The 27,565-nt window shown below is 37.8% G+C and overlaps 1 protein-coding gene and 1 pseudogene across 1 annotated transcript in view; both read right to left on the reverse strand.

Moving 5' to 3' along the window:
- Positions 1-5,201: 5,201 nt before the first annotated feature.
- LOC101351489 (heterogeneous nuclear ribonucleoprotein H-like) lies at positions 5,202-7,735 on the reverse strand (annotated as a pseudogene).
- ITGA4 (integrin subunit alpha 4) overlaps positions 7,516-27,565 on the reverse strand; it is a 99,444-nt gene continuing 79,394 nt past the window's right edge. Inside the window, exons 22-28 of the mRNA XM_004375457.3 lie at positions 27,071-27,161; positions 22,202-22,309; positions 21,217-21,339; positions 20,387-20,506; positions 9,339-9,437; positions 8,781-8,900; positions 7,516-8,204 (exon numbers count right to left, since the gene is read on the reverse strand). Of these exons, the coding sequence (XP_004375514.1) occupies positions 8,106-8,204; positions 8,781-8,900; positions 9,339-9,437; positions 20,387-20,506; positions 21,217-21,339; positions 22,202-22,309; positions 27,071-27,161 (760 nt within the window). The 3' untranslated portion in view covers positions 7,516-8,105. The remainder of the gene's footprint in view (positions 8,205-8,780; positions 8,901-9,338; positions 9,438-20,386; positions 20,507-21,216; positions 21,340-22,201; positions 22,310-27,070; positions 27,162-27,565) is intronic.

Raw genomic sequence — 27,565 nt, forward strand, 5'->3', positions numbered from 1 at the left:
AGTGGTTTTTAAGCAGGGTGTTATTCAGTTTCCATGTAATTGATTTTTTTTCCTTGCTGTTTCTGTTGTTAATTTTTACCTTGATGGCATTGTGGTCAGAGAAGATACTTTGTATTATCTCAGCATTTTGGATCCTGATGAGGATTGCTCTGTGGCTTAAGATGTGGTCTGTTCTGGAGAATGTTCCATTTACATTGGAAAAGAATGTGTACTTTGCAGCTGTAGGGTGGAGTGTTCTACATATGTCCATGAGGTCAAGTTTGCTGATTGTGCCCTTTAGGTCTTCTGTATCTTTGCTGAGTTTCTTTTTAGATGTTCTGTCTTATACTGAGAGTGGTGTGTTGAAGTCTCCTACTATTATTGTGGAACTGTCAATTTCTCTTTTCAGTACTGTTAGAGTTTATGTATTTTAGAGCCCTGTCATTGGGGGCCTAGATGTTTAGTATGGTTATGTCTTCATGATGGATAGTCCCCTTTATCATTATATAGTGTCCTTTTTTGTCTTTTATGCTGGATTTTTGATTTAAAGTCTGTTTTATCTGAGATTAGTATTGCCACTCCTGCTCTTTTTTTGGTAGTTGTTTGCGTGATATATTTTTTTCCAACCTTTGATTTTTAATAAATTTACATCTTTGTTTCTAAGGTGTGTCTCTTGTAGACAGCATATTGATAGATCCTCTGTCACTCTCTGTCTCTTTATGGGTGCATTTAGGCCATTTATATTCAGTGTAATTATTGATAGGTGTGAGTTTATTGCTGTCATTTGGTGGCGCCTTTTCTTGTACTGGAAAGTCATATGGCATTTTATTTTGGATGCCTACTGGAACCATTCTGTCCTGTTTTTGTAAATGTTTTGATATTGTCTGCTGTCTTCAGGGCATTTGGTAGTTATTTTTCTTGTTTACTGATTGTATATTTGTTTTGTCCTTTTTTGTGTTTTATTTGGCTATGTCTGAGCAGGCAGGCTGTGTGTTCTTTGTTGTTTGCTTGTCTTTGGGCACGATACTTTTCGCCTCCTTCTCCAATTGGCAGGGTCAGTCACTGAGATATGGTACAGCAGGGCAGGTCTAGCTTTACAGCGGCTGCTGAGATGGGTTGTTTGTGGCACTTACTACAGCCACCAGGGCAGGCCAGTAATCAGTGCAGGGCAGGTTCTGGTAGGCCGTGCCTGGGCTGCTTGGTGGTGTGATGGTCAGCACATGGTGCAGGTAGGCAGGATGGAGGGGGGAGATTGTGATGTGTGGAGCTAAGATGGGTATGGGAGAGAGGAGAGAGAAGAGAGAGGAACAGGAGCCAAAAACATACAAACAAAAATGAGTGCTAGGGGAGCTTGCCGTTGGGGTGGAGAGATGAGAGACTATGAAATGGATAAAAAGAAAAAGGAGAAGAGGAAGAAAAGAAAAAAAATGAATAAATAAAAATTAGAAAGAAAAAAGAAAAGCAAAGCTCCCAGGGATCCCACTGGTGCAGCTATGAGGTCTGAGGAAGTTGCTCCCAGGCCATGATAGCCTGGTAGAAGGTGTAGAGGTGTCATTCAGTGCCAGGTATTCAGAGGCCAGGAAGAGAAAGTATAGAGAGATGAGGAACTGAGAAATGAAGAAAGACAAAAAGGGAAAAGAAAACAAAACAAACAAGTTTTAAAAAAAAGAACAGGAAAAACCCACAAAAAAACAGGGGAAAAAAAAAAAAACAAAGACAAAAGAAATGCCTTCAGTGATCCCTCTGCACGTCTGCACAAACTGAGGGGGTAGGTCCCAAGCTGTGCAATACTGCCCCGCTAGAACGGGCTCCAAATTTGAGAATAGAAAAAGAAAACAAGCAAACAATTCAAAACAAACAAAAAAAAGCCACGGGATCCCCCCAGCATGGCCGCACAGGCTGGGAAGCAGTCTCACATTTGAGCAGCGTTTCACAGCCTTTCAGGAAGAAGCGAAGATGGCGCATAGAGCCAGGTATTTGGGAGAAAAGAGGGGGAGGTGGTGAGAGGTAAGGAAGAAATCTAAAGAGCAGGAAAAAGCAACACCAGCAGCCAACAAATGGCACTTAGGGAGCCGGCCAGTGCGGGCAGGTGGAATCCAAGTGACACCAGGGTGAAGCCGATGCTTCCTGGCCAAGAGACTGGCCCCAGGAAGCAGAGGAGGCCAAGTGGGGGTGAAGAAGGGTGGGGGGTGGGAAAGCATATATTAGTGGTTACCGGTTGTTCTGTCTCCTGCTGGACGCTCTGTGAAGCTGCTTTCTTGTACCCCCTTGTTCGCTGGTCTCTGATAGGAGTCCAAGATGGTGGATCCATGCTGCATTAGCTGATAGGGTACCTCTGCGTGTATCTCTCCTCGCTCTCTGTTCTCTGTCAGTTTCTTATTCCATTTGGTGCGTGGCTGAGTTCTTTATCTCTTCATTTGATGCTTAGGGTTTCACAATTGCTGTTTTCTGTTTGGCTTAGTTTTTCAGATCTTTGCTGTGGAGGGAAGGCATGGTGCTTCTGCCTATAGTGCCATCCCGTGTAAAAATTTTTGAATGAGAAACTAATTTGCACTGCGAAGTTTTACCTAAAACAAAATAAAATTAGCATAACCTAAGAAGAAAAGAGTCATTACGATATGTCCATATTTAACCTAGATAATTCCAAAGTGAAACAATTTAGATACTTTCATTTTTTCAGGATTGAGTCCATCAGTTCTGTTGTTAAATTTCTTGTAGGCCAGTAAGAAGAAACTACAGAGATTATGTAAGAATGCCCTGATTTTACTGATTTAGTCACTAATCCAGAGAGGCTAACTTTCAAGGTCACACAGCTAGTTAGTGATATAACCAGAAATAGAACATTTTCCAAATATCTCTAATACCTAGATTGTTTGCCAAAAAAAGAATAATCTATCTTTTTTTAGTGACTCTGGTATCAATTTTTAAAATATTTTCTGAAAATAAAAAACTCACTTGATTTTCTTAAATTTTTTTTTTATTCTTAAAGTCTATAACAAATTTTACTTCAAACTATACAAGAAATATCTTTCTAATGAGGCAGAATCTGGGCTAATAAGTAGCTGTGTTCCTTCTGCACCTGAGAAGCCTGTGTAGGGCAATCATAGCACGTTTTCAGTGTACTCAACAATACCTGAAACATTGTCTTTTCTGAATAGGAAAGAACCAAATTTAAATTCCTCAGGGCTCATTCCTGGGAAGGCAATTCTAAATTTGGGCTTGATTTTTCATCAGTGTTTCCAGACAGCCTCCTGAAAGAACTAATTGGCTTTTTATAATGATTCCATTGCCGTTGAGTTGATTCTGACTCATAGCGACCCTAGAAGACAGAGTAGAACCGTCCCATAGGGTTTCCAGGGCTGAAATCTTTACGGAAGCAGACTGCTTTCGACCTTTTGGTTAGCAGCCATGTGCTTTAACCCCTGCACCATGAGGGCTCCTTTTTATAATGATAGAAGCAAAAAAATATAGTTTTTGCTTAAAAAAGATGTTCTTTAAAAATATTATATAAATTTAATTAAGTTTATTTCTATGGGTGCACAGTGTGAGTTCAAGAGATTCATGTTCATTGTCATTGTGTTTCACTGCTCAAATGCCTCCACAGATCTCTGTGCATTCCTCATTCTCCAGCCACCAATCACAGACCAAAGGCTTGTGAGCAGATAACGCAAGTGAATTAGGAAGTCTGTAGAAGAGGGACAGCTGGTGGCATGATCTTCACTTACAGAAATCTTTTCCATAACAGTAACAGTTGCCCTCTAATTTATCCATTTGATTTCTTTCACTTTCAATAACAGATTTTTAAAATGTGTCCACAACTTTATTACATATAGAAAAACAGATAGAGGACAATCCAGATGAAATTATATTCTACCATTAACAGCATGAAGTTCATATGTATGAAATAAATATTACAAAAATGATTGTATTTGCAAATAAAAAGGTACTTAAAGGTAAATTATTTAAACTCCAGAAAGAAACAAGTTCATTATAAAATAGAATCTTATATAACAGTATTAACAGCAAAAAATTTAAACAAATATTTCACTTACCACTTAAACATATTTCATGAAAATTTTGATGTCACATTATGTTCACTGTATACAAGCTAAATCATTTTTTAGTTTACAGTTAAATTTATGAATTTTATTTTCCTGTATCCAGGCAAAAGAGAAAATTTTATAGACCTGACGAATATGTATTTAATTGTTATATTTGAAAAGAGTAACATCCAAACAAATATTTGTGATTTTCTTAATTTTTGAGGATAGTCAAGATTTTATACAGTACACAATTTGTATGAAATATTGGTTCCTAATCATTGTCTTTGTACAGCTTTTTGATTTTTTTAAAAATTATTACTGAGGTACAGTTTTCATGTTTCATTACATACATCAGTGTATTTCTATCCCAAATATTAGCTAAAGTGCAACATTCACAATGTGCTGTTGCAGAGTATAAATGAGAATACTTAAGTACTGTTGTTTTTTATAAACAAATAGAAAATGTAACCAAGATTTTTTTAAATTTAAATTTACTCCTGGGTACCTGGGAAAAAGAGCTGGCAACCTGCTTCTGTAAAGATTACGGCCAAGAAAAACCCTGTGGGGCAGTTCTAGTCTGTCACATGGGGTTGCTGTGAGTCAAAAATGACTCGATGGCACCTAACAACAATAACACCCCTTGATAAAGTTGTGTTGTAGGAGGACTAATGGATTTTTACCTTCATAAACATATATATTCTTTTAAAAACATATGTACATACACAGAAGGAGAAGAAATCCATAGCTGTATTTACAATGCTTATCCAGAAGCCATCCCATTAAGCTCAAACAGTGTACAGGTTCAGTCTGAAGTTTGCTCATGAGGTCCATAATATTTGTAGACTGGTGAATAAATGGTTGTTGAATAAAATCTCATAGGAAATGTATTAGATATAAACATCTTTAAAGATAAATTCTGCTTTAAATTAATAATAGTCCTTTATTCATTAGAAAATTTGTCAACAGCCCTTTGAAATATTCTGTGAAGTATTTTTAAAGAACATATTTCAAACAAGTCTCAAAGATGCATTTGAAAGCAACCACTGCCCATTCAGTGGAGTTTATTTTACCAAGACAAGCATCTATGGTAACTAATATTTCTTTGAAAAGAAAGATATTTCAAGTTCAAGATTTCTCTAATCAAATTGTTTACTTTCTCATTATTCAATTCAGATACACTTTTTTTTTTTTTTTTTTTTTTTGGCAGTCTTTAAAAGCTTTATTTGACAGGTTTCACTTAGCGTAATATACCTAAAACAAAAATCACAATACAGCGAAAGATTTCAATCAAGGCCTCAGAATTTCACACAAACACCAAGCCCGAAATCCTAAAATTTTGGTATTAAGTCTCATTCCCCCCATTAACTTAAAAAAAAGCTTAAACTTATGTGCCTTACAGGTTATTAAATGAAATTAGAATTAGCAAACATGCCAAATAGTTCACTTTTAAAGTAGACACAGATCCTGTATTTGAGTTTTACAAAAAAGCATGTCTTTCAACCTGCATTCAGTGTTCAATATAATATGGTATAAGAACAACACTTAACATAATTGAACTGCTTTAACCTAAATACACTTACTGCTTAAGTACATCCTACAACTAACTTGAGAAATGCTGAAAATTGTTGAACAGTGACAGGTTACTCAAACTTTGCTGTTACACCTAGATGAATGTTTTGTGTTCAAAAACACTGAACCTGAAATGTTTTTAAAATAATCCTGATTTCCACTTAGAGTAAGAACAAATCACAAGCTTATATTGCAAAACTGTTAAACTTAAGTTTATTTTTCTTTTTCTTAAAAAAAAAAATGTTGACTAAGAGTCAGTGATGAGGATTACATTCCCCATCCACCACCCATCCCTCCCATTCTCTTCACTCTCATAGATGCACAGTTTCCACTACTGTTGTAGCTGTTGTTCATTGCTCCTTGGCTACCTATGCAATGTTTGATCGAAAATCACTGCAGTTTTCCTGTAAAACTTGGTCCTATGCACTAATGCTGCTCTGACCGCCATAGCTGCCCTCATAACTACCACTTAGCTGCTGACTAGCAGGGCCACCATAACTGGACTGGTTTGACAAGTCCGTAGCTCCTATCATTTGGCTGCCATAAGCACTACCGCTTGCTCCTGCTGTAGAATTCAAGAAGAGTTCTACATATCTGTGTTGCGTATTTTCTGTTTTTTGACATAGTTGCCATAGCATCTTCATGAGTAGCAAATTCAACATCTGCTTCACCACATACTCTGCCAACAGGACCAGTTTCAATATGTATTCTCACAGGGTGAGTGGTAAAAAAAATTGTCATTCTCGGTAGCTCTGTAAGGTAATCCCTGCATTTGTACACACTGTCCTATTATGCTCTGGCAAGTAGAACCGCCATCCCTGTATCTGTGATCAGACATTCCTGAAAAACAATAATTGAGGTCTCTTCCAAATCTATCTGACCCAAATCCCTAGCCACCATTATTTTATTATAGTCACCATAGCCTCCACCATAAGCACCATGCCTCATTTTTTCAAAGCCAGCTTCCCTGTCAATACTGTCATACCCTCTGTCAGCCCCAGGTCTCTCATAGGAACCTGGCCACTGCATGGCCATAAGTTTTTGAGGTGGATCATAGTGACTTCTGACTTCAGCTCGACGGCTCTTAAAGATTCAGATATATCTATTCCCTATTCTTCCATTATGTTTCTTTAGAGCCTTTTCAGCTATTTCTTGTGAAGTGATCTGCATGAAGGCCTCCCCCATACTTCTCTCCCCACAGTGGAGTTACTAGGGGGCCATGGGAGATTTGGACGGCACCCCCTCACACTGTCAGAAGGGTGAGACGATAATGATCCCAGGGTCGGCGGTAGCAGTGGTGATGACGAGCAGGCCAGTGCTACTGGGGGAGAGGCCACCAAGGCAGTAGCATCACTAGGGTTGGTGTCACTCATCACTCAGTGTGGTAACTTGTCACACTCCCCCCACCCGCACCTGCCAGTCACTAGAGTTGGTGTCACTCAGTGCAGTAACTTGTCACTCCCCCCATCACCCACCAGTCAGGGTGCAGGCAGCCAAGCTGCAGCACCTGTCATTGGATGGAGAGGAGGGTCTCCACCTTGGCCAACTGGAGTGGGGAGGAGCTGTGGGGAACTGCAGGAGGAGAGGCCCTGTGTGGGGTGCAGGGTGGGGTCAGGCTGCTCCACACACTGGGTGGGGTTCTCTGCCAGCCCTACCTACCCTGGGCCATGAGTTACTGCACTGGGTGACACCAATTCCAGTGACGTCACTCGTCCACCATTTGGCACAATTTTTAAGCCTGAGAAGAACTGAACAATTTCTTCCTTGCTACATCCAAAGAGGAGGCCTCTAAGCTGCACAAAGCCACCACTGGTCATATCAGCACTGTTCGGACCAGTATGCTTCAACACTCAATCCATTTAATTGCTGCTTGACTTGAATACTTCAACACATCTGTGTGGCATAGCTTCTCCGTCTTTCTTCAAGTCCAATTCAACTTCATCTTCTGATTCAAGTTCAACAAAAGCCTTGCCATGCAGTTTGCCTTCTCTGGTGTAGATGAAATGAATACCTTGAGCCACATTTTGAATTCTGCAGTCAGAAAAAATTCTGTCGCACTTCAGCGGCCAAGCAAGACCAGGGCAAGCGCAGGACTTTTGCCACAAATCCCTCTCCACCTTCAATGCCCAGCATCATCTCTTAGGGGTCCTGGCATCGAAATAAGAGTGTGCAGACTACTTTGGTGTGGCTGTGAAGAAATCCAATTCAGATATCCTTGCATTTCAAGATATCTTCTAGGGATTATTTATTGAGAATAAATTGAACGGTTTAGTGTTTTTCTATTAATTTAAGATCCAGAAGACTATCTTCGGATAAGTTAAATACTACCTTTACAGTTATCTTTTCTCAAAGAGCAATCATGGCTTGGGTTTTTCACTTGCATTAAGGTATAGTATGTCCTGGAAGTACACTGAAGATGTCCGAGCAAAATTCATGTTTTCTTGTAAACAGTGTCTTAAATTTCTTTAGTATAACCTGAGTCTGTTACCAGTTCTGTCAATTTGAAAGGAGTCTTTAATCATCATTATTGCTTTTACTGTTCACATAACTCCAACTGTCTCTTCGGTTTTCTTCTTGGAGGATAGCTCTGTATTGTCTTTTAAAGAAGCCAGCCTGAAAACAGCATTGCATAGTTAGTAGTGTATAGTTATAAACATATTACACCCATATCAAATATCTAAATGGTCAACACCAACATTTCTTAAACTGTGTCCCATGTAAAACTAAATATGAAGGCTATTAACAGTTGTAATCAGTAAAAATTAGGGAAATATTGGGTTAAAGAATCATTTTGTTGCTGCTGTTACTGCCAGGCTTTCCAGTGATATACCCATCCTCCATCTCTCTCGCCTCCCATATCTTTCCACTCAAAATTGACATTCAATATAATGTGCAATGTTTTCAAAATGCGTTTTTAAAGGGACATCTTTCAAAAATAGTGTTATGGTTTGGGAATTTGCTGAAAATAAATTATCTTCTAATAAGAAGGCATATTTTTCTAGAAAGACTTTGGCATTGAAGTTAGGACAAATAGAAGATCAGTACTATATATTCACTTTGGAATTTAAAAAGTTAACATTAAAAATACTAACATATTTAAATAGAATAACTTGGAGCTACAAAATGACTTTGAGAAAATAAAGAATGTCATTTTAAGTGCTTTAATGTCAGCAATTAGTAAAGACTTACCTTCCACATAACATACGAAATCAATAAAAGTAAAATAAGTCCAAGTAGCAAGCTACTTGAAATAATCACTATAGTGAAATAACGTTTGGGTCTTTGATGATGTAGTCCTTCTAGTAGAACCTATATGAATTAAACAAAATAATAAAAATAAAAATAAAACACCAGTTTAGAAGCTTGATTATGTTTCCTTTGAAGCCTCTCCACAATCCCCAGTAATACTCAGAACAACCCACACTATTCTTTTGCTCGTTCTAAGAAAACCATGGAAAACACTGGTAGCTATTTAGGAGAAACAGTGACACAATGGGCTTTTTCCCATGGTGGTTCCTCCAATCCATCCTATTCTCACTTCTACCAAATTCACCTCCCTGAAGAGCTTACTGTGTCCTCCTGCCAGTTGTGGAAAGTGCCAATCAGTGAAGTATTTAAGGCCCTTCATGATCTGGGCACAATCTACTTTTGTGACTCGGGTACCCAGCAGGAGGTGATTATAAACACCCCTGTAATGCTCTTTCCCTGCAATCTTACTGTACCAGTTAAAAAGGTAATAAATCTTACCTGTGCAACATTTTCATGCTTGTTTAATTCAATAACTTTTGGATTTGGCTCTAGAAAAGCTGTCGCTTTTATTTCAAACTTGAGTGTTGACGTGTCATCCTGTTTAATAAAAGGAAGATCACTTTATCTGTTCCATAATTTTATTTCACAAAGACATATACTAATAGATATAAATTCTTTGCCTCCTATCTAGAAGTTTCCACAATTTACCTTCCCCACTTTATTTCACCACTTGTAATTAACTGCAATGCAATGCTTCCTTTGGCTTCAAAGATGCATTCTTGGTATTAGTATATATGGCATCATTTTGTTGAAACTCTTGTGTTAAATGTGGCTGCTTTGCAAATAACTTTTAAATATTTCATAGATGAAGATGAAGATTGCTAGTATACCATTGCATTTATTTTCTGGATAAGGAATTTTTATCCCCAAATGAGACTTTCTTGATCTTATAAACATTTCCTCAAATCTGCCTTATTTGGGACTCTTTTTATTTCTTTCTAAACAATGAGTCGAAGCCAGAGATGTTGCCAAATACCCACAAAAACAGGACAGCTCTCCCTCCCCCAACAAAGACTTATCTAGTCCAAAATGTCAATAGTTTCACTGTTGATAAAACCAGACCTAGATCCAGAAGATGGTGGACTAGTGAGAAGCATCATACCGTCCCTGTACAGCAAAGACCTGAGAAACCAAGTGAAACAGATGCAGATAGCAATCCTTGAACCCTGAACATCAAGAAGAAAGGATAAAAAATTGAACACCAACTGGAAAAAAAAAAAAAAAGAACAAACTCAGCAAAAGAGGAATGAAATGGAGCTGAGGGGCTCTGCCAGCCATCCTGGCTCAATGTGGCTATCCTGAGACAAAGCTGGCAGTGACCCTGAGTGAGGAACACAGGAAGATCACTTCACAGCATGTCCATAAGAGACAGAGAAACTATATAAACACACGCAGAAAAAAGAAAACTGAGCAGATCATCATCTGAATCTAAGGAAGGAAAACACAGAAAGGACGAGGAGAATTCCAGGGATCTTGCCATCCACAGAGCAGGGGGGGAGCCAGGATCCAGAGTCAGGTATGCTTATGAGCAGCCATTCCTGACCTCTGGGGTGCGTGATGCGCATGAGGCAGTGGAACAGTGGCATATTGGGAATTCCCTCATCCTACCAGATCCTGGGCTGCCCCCCCGCCACCTTGCACTTGGTCAAGGGCAGGCCCCAACTGCTGGCTGCAGTGAACATGAACAGACATCCATGTCTGCTGGAAGAAGGGGCATACTTCCCCTCCCCCCACCCTCCTGATTGGGAATGTTGTACCCTGCCCGACCAGAGACCATAATACAAGCCTCTTCTTCTCCTAACGTAGACCCGTCTGCCACCCCACCACCCAAAGAGTGGTAATAAGTGTGCTCCCATGCACTCACCCACCTCCCACATCCCCGACTCGGGGAGCAGCAGTGGCTACGCACACACCCACCTACCACCCACTCTCCCCCCCAGCTGGCGAGCAGCGGTGACTCTGCTAGTATCCGATCACCAATAACTCCTCCCCCCAATCAGTGAGCAGTGGCGATCGTGCAACCAGAAGTGCACTCAGCTGCCACCCACCCGCCCCAGACGCAGCAAGTGGCAGCTACTTAGAACCTGCATGTGTGCACACCCACCACTCAACCCCCCACCCAGCGAGTGGCAGCAACCGCATGAACACACACATGCACACATGCCTGCCATACACTCCCCCGCTTGGCTAGCAGTGACAACTGTGCCTCCCACTTGCCTGCCACACCCACCACACCTGCTCCGTCATCCACTTGGTGAGTACAACCACCTGCTCCTGTGCCACTGGATCAATGACAGATGATGGTCAACACCCACCCAGCCTGCCGTCAGCTGCCCTGCACGTCCAGTGAATAGAGACGGGCTTACACTCCAAGCCACTGACCCACCCACCTGGAGACAGGTAGTGAGTGCCTCAGTGCTGCCAAACTAGTGACCAGAGTAGCACACTCACCCTGCCCACTCATAAACATCAAAACAAAACAAAACAAGAAATCAGGATTAAGCAAACAAATATACAATAAATAAATATAATAATACCTTAGTGCCTCGGAGACAACAGACTATCAAATTACATAAAGCAGCAGCACAAGCTGGCTCAACCAAAGTGACCAAAATAAAGGGACAGAAAACCTTCCTGAGAAAGAAATGTTAATGAAACTACCTGATAAGGAATTCAAGACTTATATATAGGGTCCTCCAAGAGATCAAGGAAAACATAGACAAAACTCTAGAAGAATTCAGGAAAACAATACAAAAACAAAATGGCAAAATAGACATTTAGAAACCATACAAAAGCAGCAACTAGAAATCCAGAAGATTAACAATAAAATCTCAGAAATAGATAACTCAATGTAAGGACACAGAAGTAGAACTGAATCAATGGAAGACAAAATCAGCAAAATAGAGGACAAATCTCTTGCTACTAATTTGTTTGAGGAACATTCAGAAAAAATAATGAAGAAAAATGAAGAAAGTCTAAAAGTTATAAGGAGCACTATCAACAGGAACAATTTATGTGTGACAAGAATTCCAGAACAGGAAGAGACCAAAAAAAAAAAAAAAAAAGAAAATTTTTGAAGATTTGCTGGCAGAAAATTTCCCTAACATGAAAAATGAGAAGATATCCATCCAAGAAACTCAAAAAACCCCATACATACAGGACAGACTCCAAAAGAAAGTCACCAAGACATACCATAATCAAAATTTCCAAAACCAAAGTTAAAGAAAGAATCTTGACAGCAGCTCAAGAAAAACGAATTGTCACCTACAAAGGGGAACCAATAAGACTAAGATCTGATTTCTCAGCCGAAACCATGTTGACAAGAAGGCAATGGGATGACTATATAAAACCCTGAAAGAAAGAAAACAGCCAAGCAAGAATCATATATCTAGAAAAATTGTCTCTCAAATATGATGGTGAAACTAGGACATTTCCATATAAACAGAAATTAAGGAATTTGTAAAAACTAGATCAATCTTACAAGAAACATTAAAGGGAGTCATTCAGACAGAGAACCAACAACATCAGACAACAACCTGAGATTAAGACACATGACAATATTACCCAGATACCAAGCAAAACAAAGAATTCTTAAAAATAAAATAAAGCTACCAGACTGAAAACAGGGAACCAGAGATATCAATCTGTAAATGACGACAACTTCAACATAAAAAGGGAGAATAAATGGTGTAGCTATAGAACTTCCATAGGGAGAGGAAGTCAAGGCGATATCAAGATGTAACAGACTGTTTTAAACTTAGGAAGATAAAGGTAAATTTCAGGGTAACCATAAAGAAAATTAATAAACCTACTCACTGAAATAAAAAAGAAGGAAACCATAAAGACTCAGCAAACACAAAATCAACAACAATGAAGGAAATGAAAGAAAATCCATAAACAAAAAGAATGCAGTACAGAAGAGTAAGCGGAACAAAGAGACAGTCAACACTACACACACAAAAAAAGTACACCAAAATGATAGCAGTAAATTCATACCTATCAATAATCACACTGAATCTTAATGTGTTAAATGCACCAGTCAAGAGACAGTAACAGAATGGATAAAAAAACATGACCCATCAATATGTTGCCTACAAGAGACACATCTTAGACACAAAGATAAAAATAAGCTTAAAATCAAAGGATGGAAAAATATATATGAAGCAAACAGTAACAAAAAAGAACAGGAGTGGCAATAATAATTTCTGATAAAATAGACTTTAAAGCAAAACCCAACATAAGAGACAAGGAAGGGCACTATATAATGATTAAAGGGTCAATCCACCAAGAGAACATAACCATAATAAATATTTACACACCCAGCAACAGAGTTCCAAAATACATAAACTCTAACAAAAGTGAAAAGAGAAATAGACAATTCCACAATAATAGCAGGAGACTTTAACACACCACTTTTGAGGAAGGACAGAACAACTAGAAAGAAACTCAACAAAGATACAGAAGACGTAAACATCACAATCAAGCAACTTGATCTCATGGACATATACAGAACACTCCACCCAACAGCAGCACAGTACACATTCTTCCCCAGTGTACATGGATCATCCTCCAGAACAGACCATATTTTCTATGCCACAAAGAAAGCCTCAATAAATTAAAAAATATGGAAAGTATGCAAAGCATCTTCTCAGATCACAACACTGTATAATTAGAAATCAATAACAGGAAGAAAAAGGAAAGAAAAAGTCAAATACATGAAAAATAACACCTTGCTTAAAACCCACTGGGTAATAGATGATATTAAAAAAGAAATAAAAAAATTCTCAGAATGAAATCACAATATACCCAAACCTTTGGGATACAGCAAAAGCAATGCTCAGAGGTTGATTTGTAGCAATAAATACACACATCAAAAAAGAAGAAAGGGCCACAATCAATACCTTAATCCTACCACTCGAACAAGTAGAAAAAGAACAGCAAAGGAAGCCCACAGCCTCAAGAAGAAAGGAAATAAAGATTTTAGCAGAAAGAAATGAATTAGAAAACAGAAATCAATCAAAAGAATCAACAAGACTAGAAGTTGGTTCTTTAAAAGATAAACAAAATCCGTAAACCACTGGCCAAACTGACAAAAGAAAATAAGGAGAAGATGCAAATAACTCAAATAAGAAATGAGATGGGTGACGTTACAACAGAACCAACTGAAATAAAAAAGATCATGACATGGTATTACGAAAAATTACACTCCAACAAATTTGAGAACCTAGAGGAGATGGGCAAATTTGTATAAACACACTCCCTACCCAAACTAACACAAACTGAGGTAGAAAATCTGAACAACCCCTTGACAAAAGAAGAAATTAAAGAGGTCATTAAAAAACTCCCAACAACAACAAAAAGGCCTAGACCAGACGGCTTCACTGGAGAATTCTACCAAACATTCAGAGAAGAGTTGACACCAATGCTACTCAAATTATTCCAAACCATAGAAAAGGAAGGAATACTTCTGAATTCGTTCTACAAAGCCAGTATAACACTGATACCAAAGCCAGGCAAAGACATCACTAAAAAAAATAATAATAATAATTAATTAATTAAAGACCAATACCCCTTATGAATATAGATGCAAAAATTCTCAACAAAATTCTAGCCAATAGAATACAACAGCAAATCAGAAAAATAATACATCATGGTCAAGTGGGATTCATACTAGGTATGCCAGGATGGTTCAACATTAGAAAATCAGTGTGATCCACTGAATAAATACAACAAAGAACAAGAATCATCTTAATCAATGCAGAAAAGGCATCTGATAAAGTCCAACACCCGTCCCTAACAAGAACTCTCAATAAAATTGGAATAGAAGGGAAGTTCCTCAAGATAATTGTATTTTGAATTTGTAATTGTTAAGTGCTGTTGAGTCAGTTCTGACTCATAGCAACCCTATGTACAAAAGAATGAAACACTGCCTGGTCCTGTGCCATCCACACAATCGTTGTTATGTTTGAGCCCATTGTTGTAGCAAACAGCCACTGTGTCAATCCATCTCATTAAGGGTCTTCTTCTTTTTCCATGACCCTCTTACTCTATCAAGCATGATGTTCTTCTCCAGGGACTGGTCACTCCTGATAACATGTCCAAAATATGTGAGATGAAGTTTTGCCATCCTCACTTCCAAGGAGCACTCTGGCTGTATTTCTTCAAAGACAGACTTGTTCATTCTTCTTTCAGTTTATGGTATAGTCAGTATTCTTCACCAACACCATAATTCAAACGCATCAATTCTTCTTTAGTCTTCTTTATTCATTGTCCAGATTTCACATACATATGAGGAGACTGAAAATATGGCTTGGGTCAGGTGCACTTTGGTCCTCAAATTGGCATCTTTCCTTTTCAACATTTTAACGAGTTCTTTTGCAGCAGATTTTCCCGATGCAATACATCATTTGATTTCTTGACTGCTGCTTCCATGGATGTTGATTGTGGATCCTAGTAAAATGAAATCCTTGACAACTTCAATCTTTTTTTCTGTTTATCATAATGTTGCTTATTGGTCCTGTTGTGAGGTTTTTTTGTTTTCAATATGTTGAAGTGTAATCCATACTGAAGGCTGTAGTTTTTGATCTTCATCAGTAAGTGCTTCAAGTTCTCTTCACTTTCAGCAAGCAAGGTTGTCTCATCTGCATATTGCAGGTTGTTAATGAGTCCTCCACAAATCCTCATGCCACATTCTTCTTCATATAATCCAGCTTCTCAGATTATTTGCTCAGCATACAGATTGAATAAGTATGGTGAAAGGATACAACCCTGATGGACATCTTTCCTGATTTTAAACCATGCAGTATCCTCTTGTTCTGTTTGAAGGACTGCCTCTTGGTCTACATACAGATTCCTCATGAGCACAATTAAGTGTTCTGGAATTTCCATTCTTCAACATAATAAAGGGCATCTATACAAAACCAACAACTACCATCATTCTCAATGGAGAGAGTCTGAAAACATTCCACCTGAGAATGGAAACAAGACAAGGATGCCCTTTATCACCACTCTTATTTAACACAGTGCTGGAAGTCCTAGCTAGAGCAATGAGGCAAGAAAAAGAAATAAAGGGCATCCAATTTCGAAAGGAAGGGTAAAACTATCTCTATTTACAGACGATATGATGCTATACATAGAGAACCTCAAGATTCCACTACTGGAACTAACAGAAAGATTCAGCAGATTAGCAGGATCAACATACAAAAATCAGTTGGATTCCTATACACCAATAAAGAGAACTTCAAAAAGGAAAGCAGGAAAACAATACCACTTATAATAGCCCCTAAAAAGATAAAATACTTAAGAATAAATCTAACCAGGGACGTAAAAGACCTAGACAGACAAACTACAAAACAGTATTGCAAGAAACCAAAAGACACCTACATAAATGGAAAAACATACCATGCTCATGGATGGGAAGTCTCAACATTGTAAAAATGTCATTTCTACTCAAAGCAATCTACAGCTATAATGCAATCTTGTTCCAAATACTAACAGCATTCTTTAACGACATGGAAAAACTAATCACCAACTTTACATAGAAAGGAAAGAGGCCCCGGATAAGCAAACCATTACTGAAGAAAAAGAACAAAGTAGGATGTCTTACACTACCTGACCTCAGAACCTACTGTACAATCATGGTAGTCAAAACAGCTTGGTACTGGTACAATGACAGACACATAGACCAATGGAACAGAATCAAGAACCCAAATGTAAATCCATCCACCCATGGTCTGTTGATCATTAACAAAGGACCAAAGTAGATTAAAGGGGAAAAGACACTTTTTTTTTAACAAATGGTGCTGGCAAAACTGGTTGTCCATTTATAAAAAAATGAAACAGGATTCATACCTCACATCATACACAAAAACTATCTTGAAATGGATCAAAGATCTAAATATACAACCTAAAACAATAAAGTTCATGTAAGGGAAAATGCTAAGGGCCCTAATATATGCCATAAATAGAATATTAAACATAACTGAAAATGCACACACAGCAGAAGATGAACTAGATAAATTGGATCTCCTAAAAATTAAACATTTATGCTCATCAAAAGACTTCATCAAAAAAGTAAAACAAGAACCTACAGATGATATGATGGGTAAAAGAAATTTGGCTATGACATATCTGACAAGGGTCTAATTTCTAAAACCAATAGAACGCTTCAACATCTCAATGACAAAAAGACAAATAATCCAGTTAAAAAATGGGCAAAGGATATGAACAGACACTTCACCAAAGAAGATATTCAGGTGGCTAACAGACACATGAGGAAATGCTTGCCCATCATTAGCCATTAGAGAAATGCAAATCAAAACTACAATGAGATATCATCTTATCCTAACATTATTGGCACTAATAAAAACACAAACAAACCAGAAAATAACAAATGTTGGAAAGGATGTGGGGAGACTGGCACTGTTATGCACTGCTGGTGGGGATGTAAAATGGTACAACCACTATGAAAAATGATATTGTGCTCCCTTAAAAAGCTAGAAATAGAAATACCATACAATCCAGCAATACTGCACCTAAGAATATATCCTAGAGAAATAAAAGCCATCACACAAATAGATATGTTCACACTCGTGTTCATTGCAGCATTATTCACAATAGCAAAAAGATGGAAATAACCTAAGTTCTCATCAACAAATGAATGGATAAACAAATTATGGTACATACACACAGTGGAATACTATGCAATGATAAAGAACAATGATGAATCCACGAAACATCTCACAACATGGATGAATCTGGTTGTCATTATGCTGAGTGAAATAAATCAATCACAAAAGGACAAATATTGTATGAGACCACTATTATAAAAACCTGGGAAAAAGTTTACAACACAGAAAAATACAATCTTTGATGGCTATGAGGGAGGGTAGGGGTGGAGAGGGGAAATCACTAATTAGATAGTAGACAAGTTAACTTTGATGAAGGGAATGACAACACAAAATATAGGGGAAGTCAGCACAACTTGACCAAGGCAAAGTCATACAAGCTTCCTAGACACATCCAAACACCTTGAGGAACTGAGTTACTGGGGCTGAGGGCTGGAGACTGTGGTCTTGGGGGACATCTAGGTCAAATGGTATAACATAGTTCATAAAGGAAATGTTCTACATCCTACTTTGGTGTGTAGAGTTTGGGGTCTTAAAAGCTTGTGAGCGGCCATCTAAGATATATCTGTTGGTCCCATCCCGTCTGAAGCAAAAGAGAATGAAGAAAACCAAAGACACAAGGAAAATATTAGTCCAAAGAACTAAAAGGACCACATTAACCACAGCCTCCACCAGCCTGAGCCCAGAACTAGATGATGCCTGGTTACCACCACCGACTACTCTGACAGGGATCACAAGAGAGGGTCCCGGATGGATCAGGAGAAAACTGTAGACCGAAATTCAAATTTCACAAGAAAAAGACCAGACTTGGTGGTCTGACAGAGACTGAAGGAACCCTTGAGACTACAGCCCCAGACACCCTGCTAACTCAGAACTGAAGCCATTCCCGAAGTCCAAATTTCAGCCAAAGATTACACAGGCCTATAAAATAATGTTTGGAGCCCTGGTGGCACAGTAGTTAAGAGTTCTGCTGCTAACCAAAAGGTTGGTTGTTCGAATTCACCAGCTGCTCCTTGGAAACCCTATGGGGCAGTTCTACTCTGTCCTATAGGGTCGCTATGAGTTGGAATCTACTCAACGGCAATGGGTTTGTTTGTTTGTTTTTATAAAACAAACAATAACACACATGAGGAACATGTTTCTTAGTTTAATCAAGTTTAAGAGGCCAAACTGGCACACCTGCCCAAAGCAAAGACACGAAGGCAGGAAGGGACAGGAAAACTGGGGGAATGGACATGGGGAACCTGGGATGTAAAGGGAATGGTGAAGAGTGCTGACACATTGCGAGGATTGCAACCAATGTTACAAAACAAATTGTGTATAAATTTTTGAATGAGAAACTAATATGCACTATAAAAAAAGAAAGAAACCAAAAGAGACCTGTATAAATGGTAAAACATATCATGCTTATGGATAGGAAGACTTAACATTGCAAAAATGTCAATACTACCCAAAGTGATCTACAAATATAATGCAATCCTGATCCAAATTTCAACATCATTCTTTAATGAGATGGAAAAACTAATCATCAACTTTATATAGAAAGGAAAGAGGCCCTGGATAAGCAAAGCATTACTGAAGAACAAAGTAGGAAGACTCACACTCCCTGATCTCAGAACCTACTATACAGCCACAGTACTCAAAACAGCCTGGTACTGGTTCAACAATAGACACATAGATCAACGGAACAGAATTGAGAACCCGGAAGTAAATCCATCCACCTATGGACAGCTGATCTTCAACAAGAGTAAAAAGAGAACCTACAGTCTGGGAAAAAATCTTTAGCTATGACATATCCGGCAAGGGTGTAATCTCTAAAATTTATAGAAAACTTTAATACCTTAACAACAAAAAGACAAACAACCCAATAAAAAAATGGACAAAGAACATGAACAGACACTTCATCAAAGAAGACATTCAGGCAGCTAACAAACATATGAAGAGATGCTCGCGATCATTAGCCATTAGAGAAATGCAAATCAAAACTACAATGAGATACCATCTCACCCTGACAATGACACTGATGAAAAAAAAAAAAACACAGAAAACAACAAATGCTGGTGAGGTTGTGGGGAGATTGGAACCCTTATACAGTGGGAATGTAAAATGGTAAAACCACGATGGAAAATGGTATGGTGCTTCCTTAAAAAGCCAGAAATAAAAATACCATATGATCCACCAATCCCATCTGCAACCCCTTGAAAAGCTATATTATCAGCATTTAATGAAGAACAGAATTCCAGAGTTGGGGTTCAAGACCAATTTTATCTCAAAGTACTCCTCATAAATATACATGCTCCTTTCCAGAAATAAGTCCAAAATGGATTTAACTAGTTTTTATTCAACCTTTCAAAGTTCATATATTTGAAGTGCATTTTTGCTATTGTGTTTTGTTTTTATTTATTAATTCTGATGTTTTAGTTTGATTTTATGAATCTTAATTTTACTCTTCACTTTATTAAATAAAATATGAGATTCTTAAGGATGATATAAAGGAGTTTGGGAAGAACATTTATGAAATGTAAAGGCAGACAATTTCTTTGATTTGATCAAGGTTCATAGGAAATCATCATGCTTTCTAAACCGATATGCTAGCTAAAGAAACCTCTTAATTATTCCATAATCTATTTTATAGTCTGATTTAGCTGTTTAATTACTAAAACCATGCAGTTCAGTCAATTTAGACTGCTGAACTGATAAATGGAAACACAATTTTAGAGTTTTACTCGAAATTTTACTTTTATTCATATGGTCTTAATTTATTGAATGCCTCCATACCACCCTACCTACATAAAATGGTTGGATTTATAGATTCTCTGTGAACTTATGCACAAAGTTATCAGTATATTTTAGACTTACCATTTCTAAAACAGATGGCCGGCCTTCCAACTGAATGTGAACACTGGCTTCTTTTCCACTTTCCATTCTCCCAAAATTGCATACGAAATTTAAACAATATGGATCGTTTATTATGCAGTACTTGAAAAGAATACAAAAGTACTACATTAATACAAGTACTAAATTCATACTAAATTTTCAGCATTAAAAAAGACAGCTAAAATATTTTTATTGGAATTAAAAATCTGCTTTCCTTAAAGCCGTTGAGTTGATTCCAACTCATATAGTGGCATTTAAAGAAATTATTTTGCTGTAAATAAAACAAATGTTTGTTTTATAAATTATAACAGAAACAAATTATTTGAACTGGAGCATGTGTCCTCATTATTCATATGAACTTAACCTTCTGGGATAGAATTAAAAGAAACACTCCTAATCAGAGTCTTGCTAAATTACATATTTTATGTTCATTGTAAAACTTGAATCATTTGAAAGATAAGATTGTTTCCCCATAAATTCATTAAGATGAAAAGAATGAAAATTAATCTCATGTCACAAAGGCTGGTCAAGTGAAGACAGCATCTTGGTGTCCTGAAGGGTCTGGAACAATGTCTGTCTGGCACGTAATGGACATTATTTAGATAAAAAATGGAACTATATAGTATATATTTACCCTGGGTCTAGCTCAACCCTTCAATCGTGTCTGTTCCTCATGCACAAGAATATTACCGAAACTTGTGTTCTCTCTTACCACTCAACTGACTAAGCGCAAACCCACTGACTCTTTGTTCTAAGTGTTTCACTCCTGTACGTTAGAAAGCAAAACTAAAACCTGAAAAATTGAAACTTACCAATAACCTCTTATCGGACTTTGACAAGAATTTGAATATGTCTTTCATGCTCTCCACTACACCCTTTTGCTGCTGTAAACACTCTCTTTGATAATTTTGAAAATGGCATTCACCAGTACTAGTCTATGAAGATAGAAAGCAAGAAAAAGTTTTCAATATTGAAAATAACAACGAAACTACACGGCTTTAAAAATCCCATTGCTTATCTTTTCTAAAATATATCAAATATTTCTAAAATGTGACAGATTTATTTCAGAGAGATTAAATCTCTGTGGCAGAAACATAAACAAACAAACAAAACTGGAAAAATTATAGAGGGCTGAATAAATCACTTAAGCTATTAAAATGGCCTTAGCCTTACAGAAATCAAGGCAATGTGAATGATGGAATTTGAACATTAAAATGAAATCAAACATTTCTTTGGCTTTAGGCACAAATCAATAACATAACAGCATGTCCCAACACCTAAATCTGAAATTCAAGTAAAATTTTTAAAAAAATCAAATTTCAAACCAACTTAGTAGGTTTAATTTTTGATTGTTTGTCTTGAAACTGGAAAGGTAAGACAATTCTAATGGAGACATCAACGCGAGAATACTGGTTCTTAAGTAGTGATTTGAATATTGTTTCCTTAAAAAAGGCTCCATAATTTTACCAATTAAATTAGTTTCAGAGGTCCATACCACAAAGAAAACGTATCCTAAAATAATTATTCAACAGAGATGGCAGAACATAGTTCTGCTGTTTAAGTCAAGTGTGGAGGTCCCAACGTAATGCTACAGTTTTAATGCAATGTATAGCATTCAAAGTATACTTCATAAGTGCATGGTGAAGTCACATCATATGCAGAGTAAATCTGACTGAAATAAGTTAACAGAAAGCTCTATTTTAGCAATATTATTTAGAATAAAGGATTGGTCTACATTTATTTTAGTATTGAAGACACACATAATAAAGGCCAGGGTGGAAAAAAATACATTTATACCTGCACATCCAAAATGTTGAACAGTTTATCGGTGTTGGGGGTAAAAGAATTTGGTACCATTATTTCCATGCTAACATTTGGAGCCATGCTATGGCCAGAGTTGATAACCTGATAAGAAGGAAAAATTTTAAAACAATTTTTAAATGTTTTCCATAAGCGTAAATACAGATATCAATGATCTTTTGGGTAAACCCAAACGCATGCAACACTTATAGTGGTGGAGATTTGCAGCTGGCAGCTTCCCAGCAAAAGGAGTGAGGAAACCCATAGTTAGAATTTGAAGAGGTTTTTAAATAATTTCAAGCTGTAGTCATTATTCCAAGCCATCTCTTTTTTGTATTGATTCAGCCATAATGTGCAGGCTGATGGCATATTAAGGGAGAGACTCCAATAATATGCATTTGTATGGCATGATATGTATTTAAAAAACCATGATCAATTGGTCTTCATAGCTCTCCCCTGAGGTGGGCCAGCATTTCATTCTCCAGCTAAGGAAAATGCTAAGAGGTGCTAATGATATGTCTAAGGTGAAAGTTAAAAAGTGACAAAGGTCAGAACTAAAACCTATGTTTTCTAATTTTAAACCCTACAATCTTTTCACAAAAGTATTATGTCAGCAGTAAGTGAATAAAAACGTATTTCTGAACCGGGAATTATAACGCTAATTCACTCAAAAAATCAGAAAGTGGTAGATTATTAGGTTTTAGAGAAAATAGAACAGGATTTTAATAATGTTGTTGTTAGGTGCTGTTGAATTGGTTCTGACTCATAGCGACAGAAAAAAACATTGCCTCGTCCTGTGCCATCCTCACAATCCTTGTTATGTTTGAGCCCATTGTTGCAGCCACTGTGTCAATCCATCTCATTGAGGGTCTTCCTCTTTTTCAATGACCCTCTACTTTATCAAGCATGGTGTCCTTCTCCAGGGACTGGTCTCTCCTGATTACATGTCCAAAGTACATGAGACGAAGTCTCACCATTCTTGCTTCCAGGAGCACTCTGGCTGTATTTCTTCCAAGACAGACTTGTTTTTCTAGCAGTCCATGGTATATTCAATATTCTTCACTAACACCGTAATTAAAAGGTGTCAATTCTTCTTCAGTTATCCTTATTATTCATCATCCAGCTTTCGCATGCATATGAGGCGATTGAAAGTATCATGGCTTGGGTCAGGCACACCGTAGTCCTCAAAGCGGCATCTTTGCTTTTTAATACTTCAAAGAGGTCTTTTGTAGCAGATTTATCCAGTGCAATACATCATTTGATTTCCTGACTGCTGCTTCCATGGGTGTAATAGTGTTCAAAAAATTAGGATATTTCATTATTATTGATCTATTTGGGGATTGCAAAGAAATTTTCTCTACTCCATGAAAAAGGAAATTGAGCCAAAATATTGCCTTTTGAGAGGTTAACTATAAAACAAATACAATGAGTCAGAAAAGAGATGTGCTACAATACCTGAATGAAATAGGATGACTTGCCAACCTACACGAATCTTTTGAATTCATATGACGTAAATGAAGAAAGAGAATGTCCCTTGGTTTGGGGGTGGTGCAAAGACACGGAACCACAGGGCAGTTGCAAAAGAAAATGCCAGCAGTATGTACTCAGCAGTGCCCAGTCTCATGGACAAGGTCTTCCCTGATGCCAGTATACTCAATCTAACCTACAATATGCCTCCATCCCTGTTCATGTAATAACATTTAGATCTCCATGAACATCTTCATAGTTGGACAAACTCATCAACCCTATGAACTGCAAGTATACCCAGCCCTAGTCACTCCAGTGAAAAATAACTATTTTTTTTAAAAAAAAACAAAAAACAAACCCATTGCTGTTGAGTCGATTCCGACTCATAACGACCCTGCAGGACAGAGTAGAACTGCCCCATATGGTTTCCAAGAAGTGGCTGGTGAATTTGAACTGCCAACCTTTTGGTTAGCAGCCAAGCTCTTAACCACTGTGCAACCAGGACTTCTAACTCTAAAATACTTAATCATTAATTGTAAATTAATAAACAGGTTTCTGGAGTTTAGCCCACAGTCTATTTTAATTTATTAGAGCACAAATTCCCACTGTGCTCTGAAAAAACACTCCTTGGGTAGAGGGTCAGTTTTTTTTTTCTTTGCTTTTTTTTTTTTTTTAGCACAAGTGGTAACAAAAATTTGAGCATACATAGAATCAACAGGATTCCAAGATAATTCTTCTATTTATCTGAGACAGGGTCCAGGAATTTGCATTTTGGAAAAGCATCCCAAGCAATTCTGATGTACATTTTGAAAAACATTGCCTCATAAAATATAATGTGCTTAATCCAGACCTATTCACATTCAACAGACTGTTATATAACTCTAAAAATGTACATTGTTTACTTACTTACTGATCATCCACATCTGTGATGCATCCAAAAATCTCAGTTTGATAGTAAAAATTTTTTAAAAAAGATCTTTTAAGTTTTACATTAGTATATTAATATACTGAATAATGATGGTCCTATTTATTTTTTTAATAAAATTTTATTGTGTTTTTGGTGAAAGCAAGTTAAATCCACATTTGACAAATTTCACACAAATTGTTCAATAACATTACATTTTCACACTATGTGAATGTTCTCTTTAATTGTGTTCTGGTTGTTCCATTCCCAGTGCTCTACCTTCCCTGCCCCCTTATCTTCTCATCTTTGCTTTAGAGTAAATGTTGACGTTTTGGTCTCATACAGATGGTTTTTTAGTAGAGCGCCTTTCTTATGGATAATATACTTTATTTTGTGTGCCACTCTGCTATTTCAATAAAAGGTGGTCTCAAGGGATAGTTTCTGTTCACGGTTTAAGAGTGTCTCAGGGCGACAGTCTCAAGAAGTCCTCTGGTCTCAACTGGTCCAGTTAGTCTGGGCTCTTTCAAGAATTTGAAGTTTCTTCTACATTTTTCTCCCATTCTATCAGGGACCATCTATTGTGACCTCAGTCAGAATGGTCAGTAGTGGGAGCCAGGCACCATCTAGTTCTTCTGGTCTCAGTGTAGATGAGGTTGTGGCTCATGTAAGCTATCAGCCTTGTAGACTTGTTTCTTCTCTGAGATTTTGGTAACCTTCTTACTCTTTTGCTTCTGATGAGTAGAGACCAATAGTTGTATCTTGCAAGGTTTTAAGACTCCAGATACTACTCACTTCACTAGAATGCAGAACATGAATTTCATGAACTATATTATGCCAGTTGACTAAGTTGTCCCATGAGACTACGGTCCTAAGCTTTCAAACTTAGAAAACCAATCTCGGAAGCTATTTGGTTATGTCTGAGGAGCCCTGGTGATGTAGTGGTTAAGAGCTCGGCTGCCAACCAAAAGGTTGGCAGTTCAAATCCACCAGCCACTCCTTGGAAACCCTATGGGACAGTTCTACTCTGTCCTGTAGGGTCACCAGGAGTTGGAACGGACTTGATGGCAACAAGGTTTGGTTCAGTTCGGAGGAATACCTAAAGTTGTGCCTTCAATGAATGTATGCGCCTGAACACATATATCTATATTTACACACACATATAGATACTTCTATCTGTCCTCACATATGTATACACCTATATCTACTCATGTACCTATATGCCTATAGCCAACCATATGTGATCATTCACTAGTTTTTGGTCTTTACTGGAGTTGTTGCCATCTTATTTATGTCAAATTATTTAGTACAGGCATCCTTTTCTCTTGATTCCTTCTCAGTGACATCATTTACTTTTGTCATGTTGTGCTCACTACACCCACGTTTGATGCCACTTTTCCCATGACCAAAAATAACAAGTATCTATGATCTAAAGCATGCTTCCCCTCTCCCCACCGAGTAACTGCCAATGAACATTGGTCTCTTTATTCTTGTCTTCTTATAAAAGAGGGATCATACAATATTTGTCCTTATGTGCTTGACTTATTTCACTTAGCATTATGCCCTCCAGGTCCATTGGTGTTATACTATGCTTCGCAGACTCATCACTGTCTTTATGGTTGCATAGTATTCCATTGTATGTGTGTACCACATTTTGCTTATTCATTCATTGATTTATGGGCTCTTGAGTTGTTTCCATTTTTTTTTTTTTTGCTATTGTGAATAAAGCTGCAATGAACATAGTTGTGGATATCCCTGTTTCATGTCACTCCTTTTATGTCTCTAGGGTATATACCTAGGAGTGGGATTGCTGGATGATAGGGTAGTTCTATTTCTAGGTTTCTGAGGAAGTGTCATACCATTTTCCATAGTGGTTGTACCATTTTACAGTCCCACAAGCAATGGATAAGGGTTCCAATCTTCCCACATCCTCACAAACATTTGTTGTTATCTGTTTAATGATAGTCTTATTTAACTTTTTAAAAGATTATTTAATGAATGATGAATCACTTGTCACAGGTCATATTCCTATGGCCTGAAAGGCAGGTCAAGAAGACACTAAATGGAGAGGGGGGAGGTGAGAGCTTCCTTTACTTGGTAATGTTATAGCTTTTAAAGAGCCTGAACCAAGACAAGATTTCACTGATTTGCATGCAAAGATGTCTTCCCTTGGCTGATCCTGTTCGCTGTATGTTGTCTCTGGCTGATTCAGCTCATCTTATCGCTTTGCTTGTTACAAGCATTATCACTTGTTCCTGCTTATTCTTTACCACCTGTCCTGTAAGGAGATGTGGGCTTGAGGACCAAGGACAAGACAATGGGAGGAAAGAAATGAGAGCACGAGAGGAAAGGGCATGAGTACTGTGTGTTGCAGCTCCCTTCCCACCCTCAGCCGTGCCGGCATCATGGCTGAGGGGGCTTGCTGAGCTCCCCTGGAATAACACATGATAACATTCTTTCATTCTGTTACAAATCTCAACACAATCAACTTTTCTTACATGGAAAGTGAAGTTAATTTTCTCTTCCATGCACGTTTGAGGTTCATTTTCCTCATGTGATCCATAAACAAACGACGTTGGGTTAACAAACCTGATAGAAAGAAATTCAAATTTAATTTAACTGTTTTATTCGATGAGGTGTTATAAGCAGTTTTTCTCTATAATCTGGATTACAGCATGTTTAAGAGTCACTATGGAATACTTTGAGGGGCCCTGGTGGTGCACTGGTTAAGCGCTTGGCTGCTAACCAAAAAATTGGTGGTTCGAACCCACCGGTGACTTTTCTTGGCTGTAATCTTTACAGAAGCAGATTGCCAGGTCTTTCTCTTGCGGACATGCTGGATGGGTTTGAACTGCTAACCAAACCAAACTCGTTGCCATCAAGTTGATTCCAGCTCATAGCGACCCTATAGGACAGAGTAGAACTGCCCCATAGGGTTTCCAAGGAGTGGCTGGTGGATTTGAACTGCTGACCTTTTGGTTAGCAGCCAAGCT

Source organism: Trichechus manatus, unplaced genomic scaffold (genome assembly GCF_000243295.1).
Source record: "Trichechus manatus latirostris isolate Lorelei unplaced genomic scaffold, TriManLat1.0 scaffold00037, whole genome shotgun sequence".
Classification (NCBI taxonomy): domain Eukaryota; kingdom Metazoa; phylum Chordata; class Mammalia; order Sirenia; family Trichechidae; genus Trichechus; species Trichechus manatus.